This window comes from Callionymus lyra, chromosome 1, assembly GCF_982586985.1.
Source record: "Callionymus lyra chromosome 1, fCalLyr1.hap1.1, whole genome shotgun sequence".
In the NCBI taxonomy this organism is placed as follows: domain Eukaryota; kingdom Metazoa; phylum Chordata; class Actinopteri; order Syngnathiformes; family Callionymidae; genus Callionymus; species Callionymus lyra.
The window spans coordinates 47,786,403-47,807,428 of NC_141818.1; the positions used below are offsets into that span (position 1 = coordinate 47,786,403).

The following is a 21,026-nucleotide window of genomic DNA, read 5'->3' on the forward strand; positions in this document are numbered from 1 at the left end:
TCTGTCAGCTTCACACTTGAGCTGTTCCTACATGAACCAGAAGGTCTGGTGTGGCTGAGACTCTTGTTTGGTTCTGGAGAGAAGATGAGATTTAAACGTGACTCAGACTCTCAAAGAAGGAACTTTTCCTTCTATGACGTCAATAAGAGACGAAATATCACGTCCTGCTCTTGAAGAAAGTTTTGCTCAACAGGTCCAGGTTAGACTTGAACTGAGACCTGCCTCTAGTCACATGTGTCTGTGTGTGTTTCAGCTGCTGGAGGACAAGGTCGTGACCCTGGTGAAGGAGGAACTGAAGAGAGTGAAGAAGTTTCTCAGACCAGGTGAGCAGAAACACCTGGATGATGAGGAAGAGGAGGACTTGAAGTGTGAAGAGGAGCAGATGAGGAGCAGCAGAGAAGCTTTTCTGACGATCATCCTGAACATCCTGAGGAGCATGAAGCAGGAGGAACTTGCTGGTCTTCTGTGGGGAAGTAAGAGGATTTGAACCTTCAACCTGTTGAATATGATGTCTTGAAGTAAATTTGTAATGGAAGTTCCTGCAGCTGATGAGAAGATTGACCTTCTAGAATCTTGAGCTTCATGTGACTTCTCTTCTTCAGGAAGTCGTGCTGGAAAGCGTCAAAGACGACTGAAGAGGAGCCTGAAAGAGAAGTTCCACAGAGTGTCTGAAGGAGTCGCTAAAGCAGGAAACTCTGCTCCTCTGAATGAGATCTACACGGAGCTCTACATCACTGAGGGGGGCACAGACCAGGTCAACCTGGAGCACGAGGTCCGACAGATCGAAGCAGCCACCAGGAACCAGACCAGACCAGAAACCACCATCAGACAAGAAGACCTCTTTAAAGCCTCACCTGAAAGAAATCGACCAATCAGGAGCCTGCTGACGAAGGGCGTGGCCGGCATTGGGAAGACCCTCCTGACACAGAAGGTCACTCTGGACTGGGCTGAAGACAAAGCCCACCAGAACTTCCACCTCATGTTTCCTTTCACCTTCAGAGAGCTGAACCTGCTGAAAGAGAAGAAGTTGAGTTTGATGGAACTTGTTCATCTTTTCTTTCCTGAAACCAAAGATCTCAGCAGTTTTGAAGGAGACCAGGTTCTGTTCATCTTTGACGGTCTTGACGAGTGTCGACTCCCTCTGGACTTCCTCAACAGTCAGGTCCTGATAGAAGCTACTGAGTCCACCTCAGTAGACGTCCTCCTGACAAACCTCATCAAAGGGAATCTTCTTCCCTCAGCTCGTCTCTGGATCACCACACGACCTGCAGCAGCCAATCAGATCCCTCCTGAGTGTGTGGACATGGTGACAGAGGTCAGAGGGTTCACTGACCTTCAGAAGGAGGAGTACTTCAAGAAGAGGTCCAGTGATGAGGAGCAGACCAGCACCATCATCTCTCACATCAAGACCTCCCGAAGCCTCCACATCATGTGTCACATCCCGATCTTCTGCTGGATCACTGCCACAGTTCTGGAGGACATGTTGAAGAGAGGAGAGACAGGACAGCTGCCCAACACCCTGACTGAGATGTTCATCTACTTCCTGGTGGTTCTGTCCAAAATCAAGAAGCAGAAGTACCATGGAGCAGCTTGGACAGACATAGTTTGGGATCCCGAGAGCATGAAGATGATGAAGTCTCTGGGAAAAATGGCTTTTGAGCATCTAAAGAAAGGAAACTTGATCTTCTACGAATCAGACCTGACAGAGTGTGACATCGACATCACAGCTGCTTCACTTCACTCAGGAGTGGTCACTCAGATCTTCAGAGAGGAGAGAGGACTGTACCAGAACCAGATGTTCTGCTTCATCCACCTGAGTGTTCAGGAGTTTCTGGCTGCTCTTCATGTTCACCAGATGTTCTTCAACTCTGAAGTCAACCTGCAGTCAAGAATCGTTGACATAGAAAAGTTCTACCAGAAAGAAATCAATGATGCTTTAGAAAGTCCAAATGGACATCTGGACTTGTTCCTGCGCTTCCTTCTGGGTCTTTCTCTGCAGACCAGCCAGAGTCTCCTTCCAGGTTTGTTGACACAGACAGGAAGTAGCTCCTGGACCAATCAGGACACAGCAGAGCTCATCAAGAAGAAGATCAGTGAGAATGTGTCTCCAGAGAGAATCATCAACCTGTTCCACTGTCTGAATGAAGTGAAGGACACTTCTCTGGTGGAGGAGGTCCAACAGCAGCTGAGATCAGGACGTCTCTTCACAGATCAACTGTCTCCTGCTCAGTGGTCCAGCCTGGCCTTCATCTTACTGTCCTCAGAGGAACATCTGAAAGTGTTTGACATGAAGAAATACTCTACCTCAGAGGAGGTTCTTGAGAGGCTTCTGCCGGTGGTTCAAGCTTCAAATGAAGTTCTGTAAGTGGATCATTGAAACATCTCTGACATGAACCATGAACGTTTGATTTCCTTCTTTATTTCATTTAGGCTGAGAAACTCCAACTTCCTTTCTCTCTTCATGGTTTTTCTTTCACCTTGTTTTGTAAATCCATCATTTTCTAAAGTCACTTTCGAAACAACATCAACTTTTCATTTGAATTTCATGAGCAAACACTTGAACATGTGGAAACAAATTAATTTTTACTCTGGAAAAGAATTAGACACAACAATTGAGAGAAAACACACAAAAACACTGAGATAAGTAAGTGAATAGAAAAAGAATCAATGATGTGTTATTATGATCAATATACATGTAACAACCTTTTATTTTCATTTGTCTTTGTTGTTTGTTTTGTGACTCTTTTTATTTTTCCTTATGTTATCTTGTGTTTGTTTCTCATGTAAACACAAATCAATCCTCTTGTTGACGACACTCGTCTCTTTCACAGGCTGAGCTGCTGTCGACTGTCAGAGAGAAGTTGTTCACTTCTGTCCTCAGTCCTCAGCTCTCCGTCCTCTAGTCTGACTCAACTGGACCTGAGTGACAACGACTTTTATGATCCAGGAGTGGAGCTGCTGTCTGCTGGACTGAAGAGTCCACACTGTCACCTGGAGACTCTCAGGTCAGAACATCATGTCTTCAGCTTCAGAACATGTGAAAGTCAGAGGTGAGACTCCAGAGAGTCAAAGTTGAGTCTTCAGTGAGTTCTTCAATGAAGCAGATGATTCTAAGTGACCTCAGTCTTCAGCAGGTTCTCACACTTGAACTTGATTTGTTCTTCTGCTGGGTCGTGCTGTTCAGTATGTTGACACATATTTACTGATCTCAGATCCATTCAAAGACATTTGAGAGACTCTTGTGATGTCATCACTTGTTCTGTTGCTAGATTTCAATGCAGGGTAATGTTCATGGTGATGTGAGCATGTGTGATGAACACATCAGCAACTGAATGAAAAGTCAAACATGTTCTTCTTCACAATATTCAACAGTGTCGTCTCACGTCCTGCTCATATCTTTCATTTCAACTCATCCCTGTGTCACCAACTCACTCCTTCTTTCTCTCTTCATGGTTTTTCTTTCACCTCGTTTTGTAAATCCATCATTTTTAAAGTCACTTTTGAAACAACATCAACTTTTCATTTGAATTTCATGAGCAAACACTTGAACATGTGTCGTGAACACAAACACACAAACACACAAACAGTGAACAACTGTATGTTTCTCCCTCAGGCACAGACAGGGTTTATTTTAGGCTTGACCCCGAAATCCAGCGTGAAAACTGAACATAAATGATGAAGAAAATGAAAAGTTAACACAGTGTTAATAGAAACTAACATTCAAACAAAACAACACCTCGTTGGCTGCAAAGAGAGAAAAGTCTTGTTTAATGTTTCTTCAAGTCCTTGAGTTTATGCAAATGAATGTCTCTTGAGCTTCTTCTTAGACTTTTGAACTCTTGTGAGATAAACAGACAGGAAGTGGACTTTCAAAATAAAACTAACAACGTTTTACAAGAAAATAAATAACATGAACACAATTTAAATCCACTGCAAACTTCACAACATGGAAGATTGTTTGAAATATCATGAAAGTAAGTACGTCATTTATATTTATAGGTGACAGTAAATCCTGGTTTGACCCTCCTAGGCCTCCATATTCAAACCTGGAACTACAGAGAAAACATTTGAAACCTGGAGATTTAAAGGAACGACACATGTTTGAACAATGTTGGAGGAAAACTTTGAAGACTTTGATAAATGTGAAAAAATATCATTAGAAAATAAGAAAATGTCAAAATATCTTCAATTGAAACATGTTTATGAATCATGAATAAAAAGTGTCACCAGATGGAAACAAACTGATCCATATATTGATTGATGTCCAGAAACAACTTCAAAAATAGTCTCCAAACTTGACACATGTTTCAAAAGTTGAAACTAATTCAGTTCATGTGAAGCAAACATGGAGAAGAAATGAAGGTGAATGTGACGGAGGATGATTGACACTCCATCTGTGTCACAACATAGATCCACTGGATCCAAAGATGGAGAGAATTCACCTTGAATTTTCTATCTGTAAACATTCAAATGAAGACAACAATGTTGAGAGAGTGCAGGAGTGTGAGTGACAAACACACACACATTGTTTGAGCTTGTATTACCTGCAACACCTTCACACTCACACCTGACACGGTTATGAATAATAACTTTGTAAACCTGTTCATATTGAATTGAATGTTAAAAAAACAAATAGAATAAATTGACTGAAGTGAATCTTCACGATTGAATCAGTGTCTTGATTAAATTGAAGATATTTTTACTCTGGAAAAGAATTAAACACAACAATTGAGAGAAAACACACAAAAACACTGAGATAAGTAAGTGAATAGAAAAAGAATCAATGATGTGTTATTATGATCAATATACATGTAACAACCTTTTATTTTCATTTGTCATTGTTGTTGGTTTTGTGACTCTTTTTATTTTTCCTTATGTTATCTTGTGTTTGTTTCTCATATAAACACAAATCAATCCTCTTGTTGACGACACTCGTCTCTTTCACAGGCTGAGCGACTGTGGACTGTCAGAGAGAAGTTGTTCACTTCTGTCCTCAGTCCTCAGCTCTCCGTCCTCTAGTCTGACTCAACTGGACCTGAGTAGAAACAACGACCTGCAGGATCCAGGAGTGGAGCTGCTGTCTGCTGGACTGAAGAGTCCACACTGTCACCTGGAGACTCTCAGGTCAGAACATCATGTATTCAGCTTCAGAACATGTGAAAGTCAGAGGTGAGACTCCAGAGAGTCAAAGTTGAGTCTTCAGTGACTTCTTCAATGAAGCAGCTGATTCTAAGTGACCTCAGTCTTCAGCAGGTTCTCACACTTGAACTTGATTTGTTCTTCTGCTGGGTCGTGCTGTTCAGTATGTTGACACATATTTACTGATCTCAGATCCATTCAAAGACATTTGAGAGACTCTTGTGATGTCATCACTTGTTCTGTTGCTAGATTTCAATGCAGGGTAATGTTCATGGTGATGTGAGTATAACCTTTCATCACACTTCTGATTCCACCAATGAAGCTGCGCGTGGATCACTTGTCTTTTATTTGTAGGATTCTGCACATAAATCAAAATACTGTTAGAGGATGAATCGCTCACACACTCGTTGCTCTCGCTCTAGAAACACCACACAATAAGTTAAACGCTAAACGATTAAACAAACATATACAATAGAACGGCTACTAAACAAATAATATAAAATATGACAATTGAAAGAAAAAGGTGTTTCTAACATATTTTTATACACTAATGCTCACAGAGCATCTCCTCCTTCTACCTCATCGCAGTCCTCGAGGCCATAGACATATATACATGGACGCCGCATCGACTGCTGCTGCCCACTAGAGGGGTGTGTATACAGGGCGGCCATCTTGGTACAGTGTTACTCGCTCCTACAGTGCATTAGGTCTATAGAGGAATGATGTGTTTACACAGTTTATCACTAACCGCTCATTTGTCAAGATATTTTCACAGGGTTTGTTTGCTTGATAGACAGACAGAGGTTCACAACTTTATTGCTTGAAGTTCTATTGCATTTGAGTATATTCCTCTTATTACAGAAGTTCTTATTTGTCAACCACTTTGTGGTGGCTTGTTTTTCAGAACTTTAATTTCAAATGGCAGCTTCTATGTCCAGGAACTATCAAAGGTCGAGCCATAGTTGCTAAATTATCAGAAGGAATATTTTCAATTATTATTATTATTATCCAAGCACCCTGTATCATAGCTTCATGTATGATGATTGTTTGAACAGACCAAACCGTTTGAAAATCGCTTCAGAATTCAGCGAATAATTGTATTTTAAGATTGAGAAGTACCTCCTTCCCTGCAGTTGTTAATGCTGCCTCTGATGACACTGAACCAAGATGGCGGCACTTTATACACATCCGTCTACAGTCGATGCGGCGTCTATGTATCTATGTCTATGTCGAGGCAATGAGGATATCCCACAATTCAGTGCTACAGTTCAAAGGGCAGGACTAACCAAAAACAATAGTAACAGTAGGTGGCACTGTTACCCCATTTTAGTGAATTTAATGCACAGCCCTTCACTAGGTTACATACACCCTCCTTAAATTCTGCTCAAACTGGGTAACAGTTACAACATTACAATATGTAAAAACATTTGAAGGAACAGTATTACATTACACTAAAAAATCCCTCAGTGCAGGATACCGAGCTAGTCAGTCAGCTAGTAAACTCTTCCGTTGGAAGCAAGAAAGTAACAGATTGACCAGATTTTTCACTCAACTTTGACTCATAAGATGTAATTTACATCTTCCATAACCGACAATAATAGAACATACATATAAAGCACTGGTTTACACAATGTAAGGATCAACACGATCAACTACAATGAACCCGAAAGAACATTTTTGAAAAAAGGACTCATTATTCAGTTTGAATTGTGCATCAACTGTTGCTTCATCTCAAATATTAGTCGTGTAAGTAAGTAAGTAATATTTATTTATATAGCGCTTTTCGAGACCAGGGTCACAAAGCGCTTAGACAATCAAAACAATACTCAAAAAAGTACATACTTTAAAGATCAAGATAATACTGAGAACAACACAGGAGTTCGAGAAATTCAAGGAAAAGCCTGAACAAATAGAAACGTCTTAAGGTGTTTCTTAAAGGAGTCAGTAGATCCATCAAGCGCAAAGAGAGAGAAGATCGTTCCAAAGCTTAGGAGCAACAGCCTGAAAAGATTTCTCTCCTCTGGTCCTGAGCCGTGTGCGTGGAACCATAAGTAGATTCTGATCCACAGACCTCAGAGCCCGAGCTGGGGTGTAAGTCTGGATCAGATCACTGATGGAAGGTCTGACCATGAATAGATCTGAAAGTAAGAACCAGAATTTTAAAGTTGATCCTGAAAGAAACTGGAAGCCAGTGAAGAGTTTTAAGGATCGGAGAAATGTGAGTTCTCCTACTTGAGCGGGTCAGAATTCTCGCTGCAGAGTTCTGAATCAACTGCAGACGAGACAGCTCCTTCTTGTTAAGACATGAAAACAAACTGTTACAATAGTCCAGACGAGAAGAAACAAACGCATGGATTACAAGCTCCAGATCATGTTCCGACAACATTTTCCTAAGTTTAGAGACTTTTTTCTCAGTTGAAGGAAACAGTTTCTGGTCAGTTTTCTTCAGTGTCGAACAAGAGACATGTCTTTATCAAATACAACACCCAGGTTTCTCAGTCTCAGTTTGACAGACTGACCCAAGTCACCCAAGTACTGACTCAACCCTGGAATCTTATCATCAGGAGCAATCACCAGAGTTTCAGTTTTGTCCACATTTAGCTGTAAAGTGTTTTCACTCAGCCATTGTTTGATTTCTAGCAAACAATTGACTAAGCTGTTCAGCCTTTGGGGCTCAGTTGGGTCAAAAGAGCAGTAGAGCTGGATGTCATCAGCAAAAATGTGATAAGAAACATCTGGAAATCTCTGAATGATTTTACCGAGGGGAATCAAGTACAGCAAAAACAATAAAGGACCCAGAACAGAACCTTGAGGGACTCCACACAACAGATCTGCCGATTCAGACCTCATTTGATTGGCAGATACACTAAAACTGCGCCCAGAAAGGTAAGATGAGAACCATTCTAACACAGACCAAGACAGTCCCACTTCATCCCTTAGTCTTCTCAGCAGGATCTGGTGATCAACTGTGTCAAAGGCTGAGGACAGATCCAAGAGCACCAGAACAGTGAATTTACCCAAGTCAGCCGACATCATGATGTCACTGGACACTTTCAATAAAGCTGTCTCCGTAGAGTGATGTTTACGGAAGCCAGACTGAAACTTCTCATGGATGTCGCTCTGATCCAGGAACAAAGACAGCTGCTCAGACACCACCTTCTCCAAGATCTTGGACAAGAAAGGGAGCTTAGAAATAGGACTGAAATTACTGAGGTCAGTTGGGTCTAAGCCTGGTTTTTTGAGCAGAGGCTCCACAATGGCATGTTTAAATGCATTGGGAAAAACCCCTGTGGAAAGGGAGAGGTTCACCATATTGGTAACCCAGGGGCCAATTACATCAAATACTTTGATAAAAAGCCTACAAGGAAGGACGTCATCTGAGCAAGAGGATGGTTTCATCTTGTTCACTAGTGCTGAAATATCACCAAAAGATACAGCAGTGAAGGAGGACCAAGAGGAGGAGATGGGCTCAGAGACAGCAGGGGTTCCAAACAAAGGGGGAGAGATTTTCTCTTTGATCAATTTAATTTTGTCAATGAAAAATCTCAACAATGCATTGCTGTCAGCTTCACAGAAGACAGGCGTGATTTGAGGAGCAGGAGACACAAGAGAATTAATCGTATCAAACAAAACTTTGGGGTTTTTCCTATTTGCTGCTACCAGTTTTCTGATGTAATCAGATCTAGCAGTTTCTACCATCTCATTGTAAGAAGTCATCAGATCCCTGAGGTGAAGTCTGTGCACCTCAAGTTTAGTAGAAAAATGTCCACCGGGAGCAGCACGTTTAAGTGAACCACTTTTTGTCTGAGTTACAGGGTGTCTGATGGAGTAGACATGAATCTCATGAGGTCACAGAGGTCACCTCATAAACAGTAGACTCCCACTTGTCAGCAAGCTTCTTTTTCCCCCTCTCACTGCGGTTAGCAAGCAGAACCTGATCACCAACAGCAAGATTGTCAGATTTCTCAGCAGACCAAAAACCAATTCCAAAGGTGCAGATGTTTCAATGCATTCAAGGGGGACACGAAATGCAAGTTCTGGAGTTTTAGCAACAACACAGCCAAAACAGCCCTTTACTGATGCCTGGCAAGTGAGACAGTTCGTGCCTGACCCTGATGACCAGCTGAGTCATGTAAACCACGCAACACCTGACCTTTTAATGAATTTGGGACGATTAACTGGAAGATTTTTTGTGTTGAGTTGCCTGTCTTTAGTTTGTCTGTACAACAAGCCATGTTTAATGACAAGTTTCGGCCAATGTCTAAGCAACTTCATCAAACCCCTGGTTCACTTCCCCGTTCACACCTGTTTGGGCGATTATGACGTTTGACATAATGAAACGCCATGTTTAGAATGTTGTCCTGTTCTTGCAGTCTGGCTATTTCACTTTTAGCTAATGAGTCCACCCTCATTCAAAGACTGCTCAATGACCCTTTGACAGTTCGTACTACACTTGAATGCACCATACACTTTTTCATCTTTAAGGCCACACATCTTCTCCAACAATGAGACGTAGGTCTCTGTAATAGTGTTGTGTCGTTGTGTCGAAAGAACGAATCTTTTGAGTGAACGTACTGAACCGCATCACTTCATGAAGTGATTCGTTCCTTTCTCAGTTCAGTTGAACTCACTCAGCCGCGATCGTGCCGGTGGGAGGCTTCTATGATGATGATTATCATGATATGATGATGATTCTATGATTCTATGACGCGCTGAATCCTCGGCGTCAGTGAACGACGCAGCTACTCATGGGTGCGGGGGGAGGGACTGAGGAGGGAGAGAAGGACTCGCTACACAACATTTAGTTTTAAAGGATTTCTTATTTTAATATTTGTTTTTACTTAAACAAGGCCTTTTTAATTGATTTGAGTTGATTGCATTTTATATTACATTACATATTACATTTTATTATTATTATTATTTTTGTTTTATTTTGACTGAACGAGGATTGTCATCCGGTGATTCTCCTCCGGGGATTCTCGAAAGAGTCGTTCAATGAAAAGGATTCTCTTCCGGTGATTCGCGCATCAGGGATTCGGTCAGTGAACGAGGATTCAAGTTCGGCTGTGAACACACCTCAAGATCTTCTCTATTTGCTAATTCCTCGCGAATTTCACTGGTCCTTGTCCGTGAACGGGCGTCTTTTTTTCTTTTTTTTTTTGCATTGTCCCTCAAGTGCAGTGAACGTGAACCTCGGGTCTGAATCATTAAAGCTAGTAACGGATTGTTTGGCTGCGTTCAGGAAGTAGAAGACATTGCAGTCAGAGCTCCATAAGCACAGAGTTATTGATTTGGTGAATGAACGAACTGAACGAATCTTTTGAACGAATCATTTTAATGAACTGATTCTAGTGATTCAGTTCACTCAAAAGAACTGCCGATCCCATCACTACTTTGTAACAAGTCGATGACCAATGCAAGACTGAACAAATGTTTCTCAAGGGCACCAGCGACCACATTCTTGTTGCCAGGTACATAGTTTGGATCAAAACTATAAGCTGCCAACTTGGACACCCATCTTTGTTCACATACGTCCAACCGGGGCATAGTCACAATGTAGGTTAGGGGATTGTTATCCGTCCAAACCGTGAAATGTCTCCCTTTTAGCCAGTGACTGAACTTATCACAAACCGCCCATTTCAGCGCCAGAAACTCTAGCTAATGAACAGGGTAATTCAGCTTGTGAGAGGACAGCCCCTAACCCATCAAAAGAAGCATCTACAGCAGGAACAAGGGCTCTGTGAAGTCAGGGTGAGCCAGAGTGACACTGTGGACTGAGTCATGTTTAAGTGTTTGGAATGCAGCCTTACACTCAGCAGAACAATCAACAGGAGTGAGTTTGATGAAACCTTTTCAATTCAGGTTTGCATTTTCTGCCTCTACTGTTACAGGAGACAGGATCAGAAACAAGATCAAAAAGTGGTTTGGCTTCAGCTGAACACCCCTCTATGAAATGGTGATAATACAGGACCATGCCAAGAAATGATCTCAGCTCATTGCAGGAGTGATTCCATCAGGGTCAAACAGATCAGATTCTTCCACATCAACAAATGCCTGTATTATATCAGCGTCCGTCTTTAACACCATTTGCACAAATAATGTGTCCTAAGAACCTTACAGATCTGCAAAGAAAGTTACATTTCCTAGGTGTAGCTTTAAGTTGTTAGCAGCAAGACGCGAAAAAACCATCTCCAACCGCTCAATTGCAACCTCCTCCGATGGAGCAAAAACCAGCAGGTCGTCCAGATAACACAAACGACTGGTAAAGTTCTTATCACCAAATATGCACATCATCATCCCTATAAATGTTGCGGGGCTGTTGGTAAGACCCTGGAGCATTCTATTATATTTGTGCAGACCAAACCGGAAGGAGAACGCTTTAAATTTCTTATCCTCTTCGTGGAGTCTGACATTATAAAACCCTGATGTGAGGTCCATAGTGGAGAAAAATGTGTTACCACCAAGCGCAGCAAGGGCGTCTGTCTGGTGGGGCAGGGGGTCCGCATCTTTCACTGTTCTAGCATCAACCATCTGAAGTCATTGCAAATGCGTAGGTCACCATTAGGTTTAACAACAAGCACAAGAGGAGAAGAAAACTCACTCTGAGATTCTCGAATAATCCCTTGTTCCTCCATCTTATTTAGAGCGATCCTCAGTTTCTCATATTGACTAGAGGGGTCACGGTGCTACAGCAGTCTGAAAGGCTTGTCGTCCACCAAACGGATTCTATGAACATATTCATTTGCCTCAACACAATCCATTTTGTGTTTTGAGAAAGTACACTCATAACATTGGATGAGACATAATAACTTGTTTTTCCATTCAAGAGACACTTCACAGGAAGTGAGATCTAAGTCCTCCAGATCCATGTCCTTCAACGTGTGGATGATCATCTCCTCAGACACCAGTGGATGTTCTGTGTCAACATCACATTAGAATAAACTGGTTCTGGTTGAGGCAAGTCTTGGACTGAGGGGCGAGTGACACATCTGCAACCATAGCATCTCGTTTTATAGTGAGTAGCTTCTCAGTAGGATTCAATATCTTCACAGGAGCCCAGGCATCCCCCCACAAGGTAGTGACAACTCTTCCTACCAGGATTTGTGCAGGTCTCACTTTGGACTGTGTTGCTCGATCACAACTGTTTTCTCCACAATGACTGAGCAGACGATGACACTTTAGCCCACACTAGATGTTCAGACCCTGGTTGCAGTGTGACACGACTCTTTGTCGTCCCAATCCTGCATTGCAGGTCTTCCTCTTTCCACTCGTCTGAATGTGACCAAAAGAGAAAGTAACTGTGCATCATCACATGTTGAGGTTAATGATGGAACTATTGAACCCTTCATCTTTGAAATAAGCCATTTGATGATGTTGCAGCCCAATATCATGTCATCTTCCTGGCCTGGTACAACAAGGACAGGGAGCATCACTCTGTAGCCATAAACAGTAGCAACAACATTGTATATTAGTGTTGGTTTGATGAAGTCTTTAGCTGATTTCTTTTCAGCACTTGAAAGTGATCAGGAAAGCCTGATATCTGTGGCTTCATTTACAGTGCACACCATTGAACCACTGTCCACCAAAGCTTTCACCACACATCCATTTTCAGTACTGACTTCAGTGTGGAACAGACTGTCAGTATTAGAAATCTTCTGTAGGCTTTGCATTATAACTGTTTTTGAGGTAAAGACCTTGTTCACATGAGACTGATATACTAACTCTAAATCAATATCTACATCTAAGGTGGGAGGTAGGCTCAACTCGTCTGCAGTTTCCTCCCTTGTGTGCAGACTGATTAGTTTCCCTGATGTGTGAAGGCAGGTGGCATAAGAACTTGAGGTCAGTTACGTCTTGTGTGTTCTGGAGAGTGACAAAAGAAGCAGAGAAGGTTTTCTCGGCAGTGAGAATATGAACCATCAGCACATACAGAACATCACAGCGTCAAGTCCCTCGGTGTTGTCTGTTGTAGTTGTTACGTGTCCTTCTGTTATATTGGTTCTGACTCTGGTTCTGCAGCATCTTTTCCAACAACCCCAGCAACCTCTCCATTGTAGAAGAGTCTGGATCAACTGGCTGCTGTCTCTCAGGTGGTTCACAGGCTGCTGTAGGTTAACTTCAACTCTATCCATGTTCACCTCTTCACTATGTCTGGCTGGTGTCTTCAAACTAGTCTATGAAATCATCCAACTCGTCCTGCACTTCACGGCTGACCATTTATCCAAAGTATGGACCGGAATGTGAGCCAGATCTGGGTGATCAAACATTTGCCTTGTTCCCACAAGCAACCTGTTGCGACTTCAGCAGCTTTCTTGAGGCGGAGCCAGTAGTCCTACGGGTCTTCATCACATCTGGGAGAGTTGAATAAAAGTCTGACAAAGGCACCGATGAATAACGTTCAGAAGAAAAATGTTTCCTCAAGAGACCAGACACATGTGAGGACGGCGTGCAACATCTATCTCTCCATTATTATCCAGAATTTCTTCGACCCGACTCTCCAGTTGAACATCACGTTTCTTGAAATAATCTTCCATCAACTCGAGCCATTCTTCCAACTCAACTTTGTCTGAACATCCCCACGGAAAACAAGAGGAGCCTTGAGTTCTCTTTGTGTTTCGTGTCTAACATGAGAGAATCTAGAAATGTCCGTTGGGAAGTGACTTGAACCATCATGGGCTCCTGAGCTGTTGTGTGGAGCTGATGGAGGGGCTGTCGTCCTTGGATGGGATACCATAGTCTCAGCTCACTGTCCTCCATATGTTGAACTACATCAGTCATTTGGTCAGTCATGTTGGCACTGAAGGTTGATAGTAGTCCATGTATAGTGGAAGTAGTCGACTCCTTGATTGTCAAACACACACACATTGTTTGAGCTTGTATTACCTGCAACACCTTCACACTCACACCTGACACGGTTATGAATAATAACTTTGTAAACCTGTTCATATTGAATTTAAGGTTAAAAAACAAATAGAATAAATTGACTGAAGTGAATCTTCACGATTGAATCAGTGTCTTGATTAAATTGAAGATATTTTTACTCTGGAAAAGAATTAAACACAACAATAGAGAGCAAACACACAAAAACACTGAGATAAGTAAGTGAATAGAAAAAGAATCAATGATGTGTTATTATGATCAATATACATGTAACAACCTTTTATTTTCATTTGTCATTGTTGTTTGTTTTGTGACTCTTTTTATTTTTCCTTATGTTCTCTTGTGTTTGTTTCTCATATAAACACAAATCAATCCTCTTGTTGACGACACTCGTCTCTTTCACAGGCTGAGCTACTGTTTCCTGACAGAGAGAAGTTGTTCACTTCTGTCCTCAGTCCTCAGCTCTCCGTCCTCTAGTCTGACTCAACTGGACCTGAGTGTCAACAACGACCTGCAGGATCCAGGAGTGGAGCTGCTGTCTGCTGGACTGAAGAGTCCACACTGTCACCTGGAGACTCTCAGGTCAGAACATCATGTCTTCAGCTTCAGAACATGTGAAAGTCAGAGGTGAGACTCCAGAGAGTCAAAGTTGAGTCTTCAATGAAGCAGCTGATTCTAAGTGACCTCAGTCTTCAGCAGGTTCTCACACTTGAACTTGATTTGTTCTTCTGCTGGGTCGTGCTGTTCAGTATGTTGACACATATTTACTGATCTCAGATCCATTCAAAGACATTTGAGAGACTCTTGTTTTGTAAATCCATCATTTTTAAAGTCACTTTTGAAACAACATCAACTTTTCATTTGAATTTCACGAGCAAACACTTGAACATGTGTCGTGAACACAAACACACAAACACACAAACACACAAACACACAAACACACAAACACACAAACACACAAACAGTGAACAACTGTATGTTTCTCCCTCAGGCACAGACAGGGTTTATTTTAGGCTTGACCCCGAAATCCAGCGTGAAAACTGAACATAAATGATGAAGAAAATGAAAAGTTAACACAGTGTTAATAGAAGAAAATAACATTCAAACAAAACAACACCTCGTTGGCTGCAAAGAGAGAAAAGTCTTGTTTAATGTTTCTTCAAGTCCTTGAGTTTATGCAAATTAATGTCTCTTGAGCTTCTTCTTAGACGTTTGAACTCTTGTGAGATAAACAGACAGGAAGTGGACTTTCAAAATAAAACTAACAACGTTTTACAAGAAAATAAATAACATGAACACATGAACTTAAATCCACTGCAAACTTCACAACATGGAAGATTGTTTGAAATATCATGAAAGTAAGAACGTCATTTATATTTATAGGTGACAGTAAATCCTGGTTTGACCCTCCTAGGCCTCCATATTCAAACCTGGAACTACAGAGAAAACATTTGAAACCTGGAGATTTAAAGGAACGACACATGTTTGAACAATGTTGGAGGAAAACTTTGAAGACTTTGATAAATGTGAAAAAATATCATTAGAAAATAAGAAAATGTCAAAATATCTTCAATTGAAACATGTTTATGAATCATGAATAAAAAGTGTCACCAGATGGAAACAAACTGATCCATATATTGATTGATGTCCAGAAACAACTTCAAAAATAGTCTCCAAACTTGACAAATGTTTCAAAAGTTGAAACTAATTCAGTTCATGTGAAGCAAACATGGAGAAGAAATGAAGGTGAATGTGACGGAGGATGATTGACACTCCATCTGTGTCACAACATAGATCCACTGGATCCAAAGATGGAGAGAATTCACCTTGAATTTTCTAACTGTAAACATTCAAATGAAGACAACAATGTTGAGAGAGTGCAGGAGTGTGAGTGACAAACACACACACATTGTTTGAGCTTGTATTACCTGCAACACCTTCACACTCACACCTGACACGGTTATGAATAATAACTTTGTAAACCTGTTCATATTGAATTGAATGTTAAAAAAACAAATAGAATAAATTGACTGAAGTGAATCTTCACGATTGAATCAGTGTCTTGATTACATTGAAGATATTTTTACTCTGGAAAAGAATTAAACACAACAATTGAGAGAAAACACACAAAAACACTGAGATAAGTAAGTGAATAGAAAAAGAATCAATGATGTGTTATTATGATCAATATACATGTAACAACCTTTTATTTTCATTTGTCATTGTTGTTTGTTTTGTGACTCTTTTTATTTTTCCTTATGTTATCTTGTGTTTGTTTCTCATATAAACACAAATCAATCCTCTTGTTGACGACACTCGTCTCTTTCACAGGCTGAGCGACTGTGGACTGACAGAGAGAAGTTGTTCACTTCTGTCCTCAGTCCTCAGCTCTCCGTCCTCTAGTCTGACTCAACTGGACCTGAGTAGAAACAACGACCTGCAGGATCCAGGAGTGGAGCTGCTGTCTGCTGGACTGAAGAGTCCACACTGTCACCTGGAGACTCTCAGGTCAGAACATCATTTCAAACAAACACAAACACACACATGGATGTAAACAGTGAATGGATTCATGTTTCTTCATGAAACCTTTTTCACTCTGAGAGGATTTGAATGACTTTTCCTCGACTCATGAACTTGGTTCTAGAAGTGATGATATTTCATGAACACAACAGGAAGGTGAAGAATATTTCAAGTCATCTTGACATATTTATCAACACAGTCTGGAGACTAAACTCTAGTATTTCTATCATGACTCGACAGTAAAAGACGTTCAAATCATTGAATGTTGAAGAAAACCATCAACAATTAGAACAAACTCTCTTCTCTGGTTCTTGAAGCTTCCATGAGACGCAGGTTGATCTTTACAAACACACAACACAAGTCACACAACACAAGTCACACAACACAAGTCACATGACACGAGTCACACAACACAACTCAGGCAACACAAGTCACACAACACAACTCACACTACATGAGTCACACAACACAACTCAGACAACACAAGTCACACAACACAATTCACACTACATGAGTCACACAACACAACTCAGACAACACAAGTCACAACACAAGTCACACAACACAAGTCACACAACACAAGTCACACAACACGAGTCACATGACACAAATCACACAACACAACTCAGACAACACAAGTCACACAACACAACTCACACTACATGAGTCACACAACACGAGTCACATGACACAAATCACACAACACAACTCAGACAACACAAGTCACACAACACAACTCACACTACATGAGTCACACAACACCAGTCACATGACACAAATCACACAACACAACTCAGACAACACAAGTCACAACACAAGTCACACAACACAACTCAGACAACACAAGTCACAACTCAAGTCACAGAACACAACTCACATGAAACAAGTCACACCACAAAAGTCACACAACAAAAGTCATACCACAAAAGTCACACTACAAAAGTCACACTACAAAAGTCACACAACAAAAGTCAAACCACAAAAGTCACACAACACAAGTTACATAACACAACTGAAACAACACGACTCACACAACACAACTCACACAAGTCCAATGACACAAGTCACACCACAAAAGTCACACAACACAACTCACACAACACAAGTCACACAACACAAGTTACATAATACGACTGAAAAAACACAACTCAGACAGGTCCAATGACACAAGTCACACAACTAACACGAGTCGAACCACAAAAGTCACACAACAAAAGTCACACAACACAACTCACACAACAAAAGTCACACAACACAAGTCACACAACACAAGTCATATAACACAACTAACACATCAAGAGTCACAGAACACAAGTCAAACAACACGACTCACACAACACAAGTCACACTACACAAGTCACACTACACAAGTCAGACAACACAAGTCACACTACACAAGTCACACTACACAAGTCAGACAACACAAGTCACACTACACAAGTCACACAACACAAGTCACACTACACAAGTCACACTACACAAGTCACACTACACGAGTCACATGACACGAGTCACATGACACGAGTCACACAACACAAGTCACACAACACAACTCACACAACACAACTCACATGACACGAGTCACACAACACAACTCACACAACACAACTCACATGACACGAGTCACACAACACAACTCACACAACACAACTCACATGACACGAGTCACACAACACAACTCACCCGACATGAGTCACACAACACAAGTCACACAACACAAGTCACACAACACAAGTCGTATAACACAAGTCACACAACACAAGTCACATGACACGAGTCACACAACACAACTCAGGCAACACAAGTCACACAACACAACTCACACTACATGAGTCACACAACACAACTCAGACAACACAAGTCACACAACACAATTCACACTACATGAGTCACACAACACAACTCAGACAACACAAGTCACAACACAAGTCACACAACACAAGTCACACAACACAAGTCACACAACACGAGTCACATGACACAAATCACACAACACAACTCAGACAACACAAGTCACACAACACAACTCACACTACATGAGTCACACAACACGAGTCACATGACACAAATCACACAACACAACTCAGACAACACAAGTCACAACACAAGTCACACAACACAACTCAGACAACACAAGTCACAACTCAAGTCACAGAACACAACTCACACCACAAAAGTCACACAACAAAAGTCACACAACAAAAGTCATACCACAAAAGTCACACTACAAAAGTCACACAACAAAAGTAAGTAAGTAAGTAAGTAATATATATTTATATAGCGCTTTTCGAGACCAGGGTCACAAAGCGCTTTAACAATCAAAACAATACTCAAAACAGTACATACTTCAAAGATCAAGACAACACCGAGAACAACACAGGAGTTCGAGAAATTCAAGGAAAAGCCTGAACAAATAGAAACGTCTTAAGATGTTTCTTAAAGGAGTCAGTAGATCCATCAAGCGCAAAGAGAGAGGAAGATTGTTCCAAAGCTTAAGAGCAACAGCCTGAAAAGATTTCTCTCCTCTGGTCCTGAGTCGTGTGCGTGGAACCATAAGTAGATTCTGATCCACAGACCTCAGAGACCGAGCTGGGGTGTAAGGCTGGATCAGATCAGTGATGTAAGGAGGAGCCTGACCATGAATAGCTCTGAAAGTAAGAACCAGAATTTTAAAGTTGATCCTGAAAGAAACTGGAAGCCAGTGAAGAGTATTAAGGATCGGAGAAATGTGAGTTCTCCTACTTGAGCAAGTCAGAATTCTCGCTGCAGAGTTCTGAATCAACTGCAGACGAGACACATCCTTCTTGTTAAGACATGAAAACAAACTGTTACAATAGTCCAGACGAGAAGAAACAAACGCATGGATTACAAGCTCCAGATCATGTTGTGACAACATTTTCCTAAGTTTAGAGATTTTTCTCAGTTGAAGGAAACAGTTTCTGGTCAGTTTTCTGCAGTGTTGAACAAGAGACATGTCTTTATCAAATACAACACCCAGGTTTCTCAGGCTCAGTTTGACAGACTGACCTAAGTCACCCAAGTACTGACTTAACCCTGGAATCTTATCATCAGGAGCAATCACCAGAGTTTCAGTTTTGTCCACATTAAGCTGTAAAGTGTTTTCACTCAGCCATTGTTTGATTTCTAGCAAACAATTGACTAAGCTGTTCAGCCTTTGGGGCTCAGTTGGATCAAAAGAGCAGTAGAGCTGGATGTCATCAGCAAAAATGTGATAAGAAACATCTGGAAATCTCTGAATGATTTTACCAAGGGGAATCAAGTACAGCAAAAACAATAAAGGACCCAGAACAGAACCTTGAGGGACTCCACACAACAGATCTGCCGATTCAGACCTCATTTGATTGGCAGATACACTAAAACTGCGCCCAGAAAGGTAAGATGAGAACCATTCTAACACAGACCCAGACAGTCCCACTTCATCCCTTAGTCTTCTCAGCAGGATCTGGTGATCAACTGTGTCAAAGGCTGACGACAGATCCAAGAGAACCAGAACAGTGAATTTACCAGAGTCAGCCGACATCATGATGTCACTGGAAACTTTCAATAAAGCTGTCTCCGTAGAGTGATGTTTACGGAAGCCAGACTGAAACTTCTCATGGATGTCGCTCTGATCCAGGAACAAAGACAGCTGCTCGGACACCACCTTCTCCAAGATCTTGGACAAGAAAGGGAGCTTAGAAATAGGCCGGAAATTACTGAGGTCAGTTGGGTCTAAGCCTGGTTTTTTGAGCAGAGGCTCCACAATGGCATGTTTAAATGCATTGGGAAAAACCCCTGTGGAAAGGGAGAGGTTCACCATATTGGTAACCCAGGGGCCAATTACATCAAATACTTTGATAAAAAGCCTACAAGGAAGGACGTCATCTGAGCAAGAGGAGGGTTTCATCTTGTTCACTAGTGCCGAAATATCACCCAAAGATACAGCAGTGAAGGATGACCAAGAGGAGGAGATGGGCTCAGAGACAGTAGGGGTTCCCAACAAAGGGGGGGAGATTTTCAAAGTCAAACCACAAAAGTCACACAACACAAGTTACATAACACAACTGAAACAACACGACTCACACAACACAACTCACACAAGTCACACCACAAAAGTCACACAACACAACTCACACAACACAAGTCACACAACACAAGTTACATAATACGACTGAAAAAACACAACTCAGACAGGTCCAATGACACAAGTCACACAACTAACACGAGTCGAACCACAAAAGTCACACAACAAAAGTCACACAACACAACTCACACAACAAAAGTCACACAACACAAGTCACACAACACAAGTCATATAACACAACTAACACATCAAGAGTCACAGAACACAAGTCAAACAACACGACTCACACAACACAAGTCACACTACACAAGTCACACTACACAAGTCAGACAACACAAGTCACACTACACAAGTCACACTACACAAGTCAGACAACACAAGTCACACTACACAAGTCACACAA

At 41.4% G+C, this 21,026-nt stretch overlaps 1 protein-coding gene across 1 annotated transcript in view; it reads left to right on the plus strand.

Annotated features, from left to right (window-relative positions):
* Window positions 1-304: 304 nt before the first annotated feature.
* Window positions 305-21,026, plus strand: part of LOC148089965 (NACHT, LRR and PYD domains-containing protein 3-like) — a 32,873-nt gene continuing 12,151 nt past the window's right edge. The window contains exons 1-6 of the mRNA XM_087810870.1: window positions 305-473; window positions 603-2,361; window positions 2,832-3,005; window positions 4,948-5,124; window positions 14,425-14,601; window positions 16,351-16,527. Coding sequence (XP_087666996.1) covers window positions 383-473; window positions 603-2,361; window positions 2,832-3,005; window positions 4,948-5,124; window positions 14,425-14,601; window positions 16,351-16,527 — 2,555 coding nt within the window. The 5' untranslated portion in view covers window positions 305-382. The remainder of the gene's footprint in view (window positions 474-602; window positions 2,362-2,831; window positions 3,006-4,947; window positions 5,125-14,424; window positions 14,602-16,350; window positions 16,528-21,026) is intronic.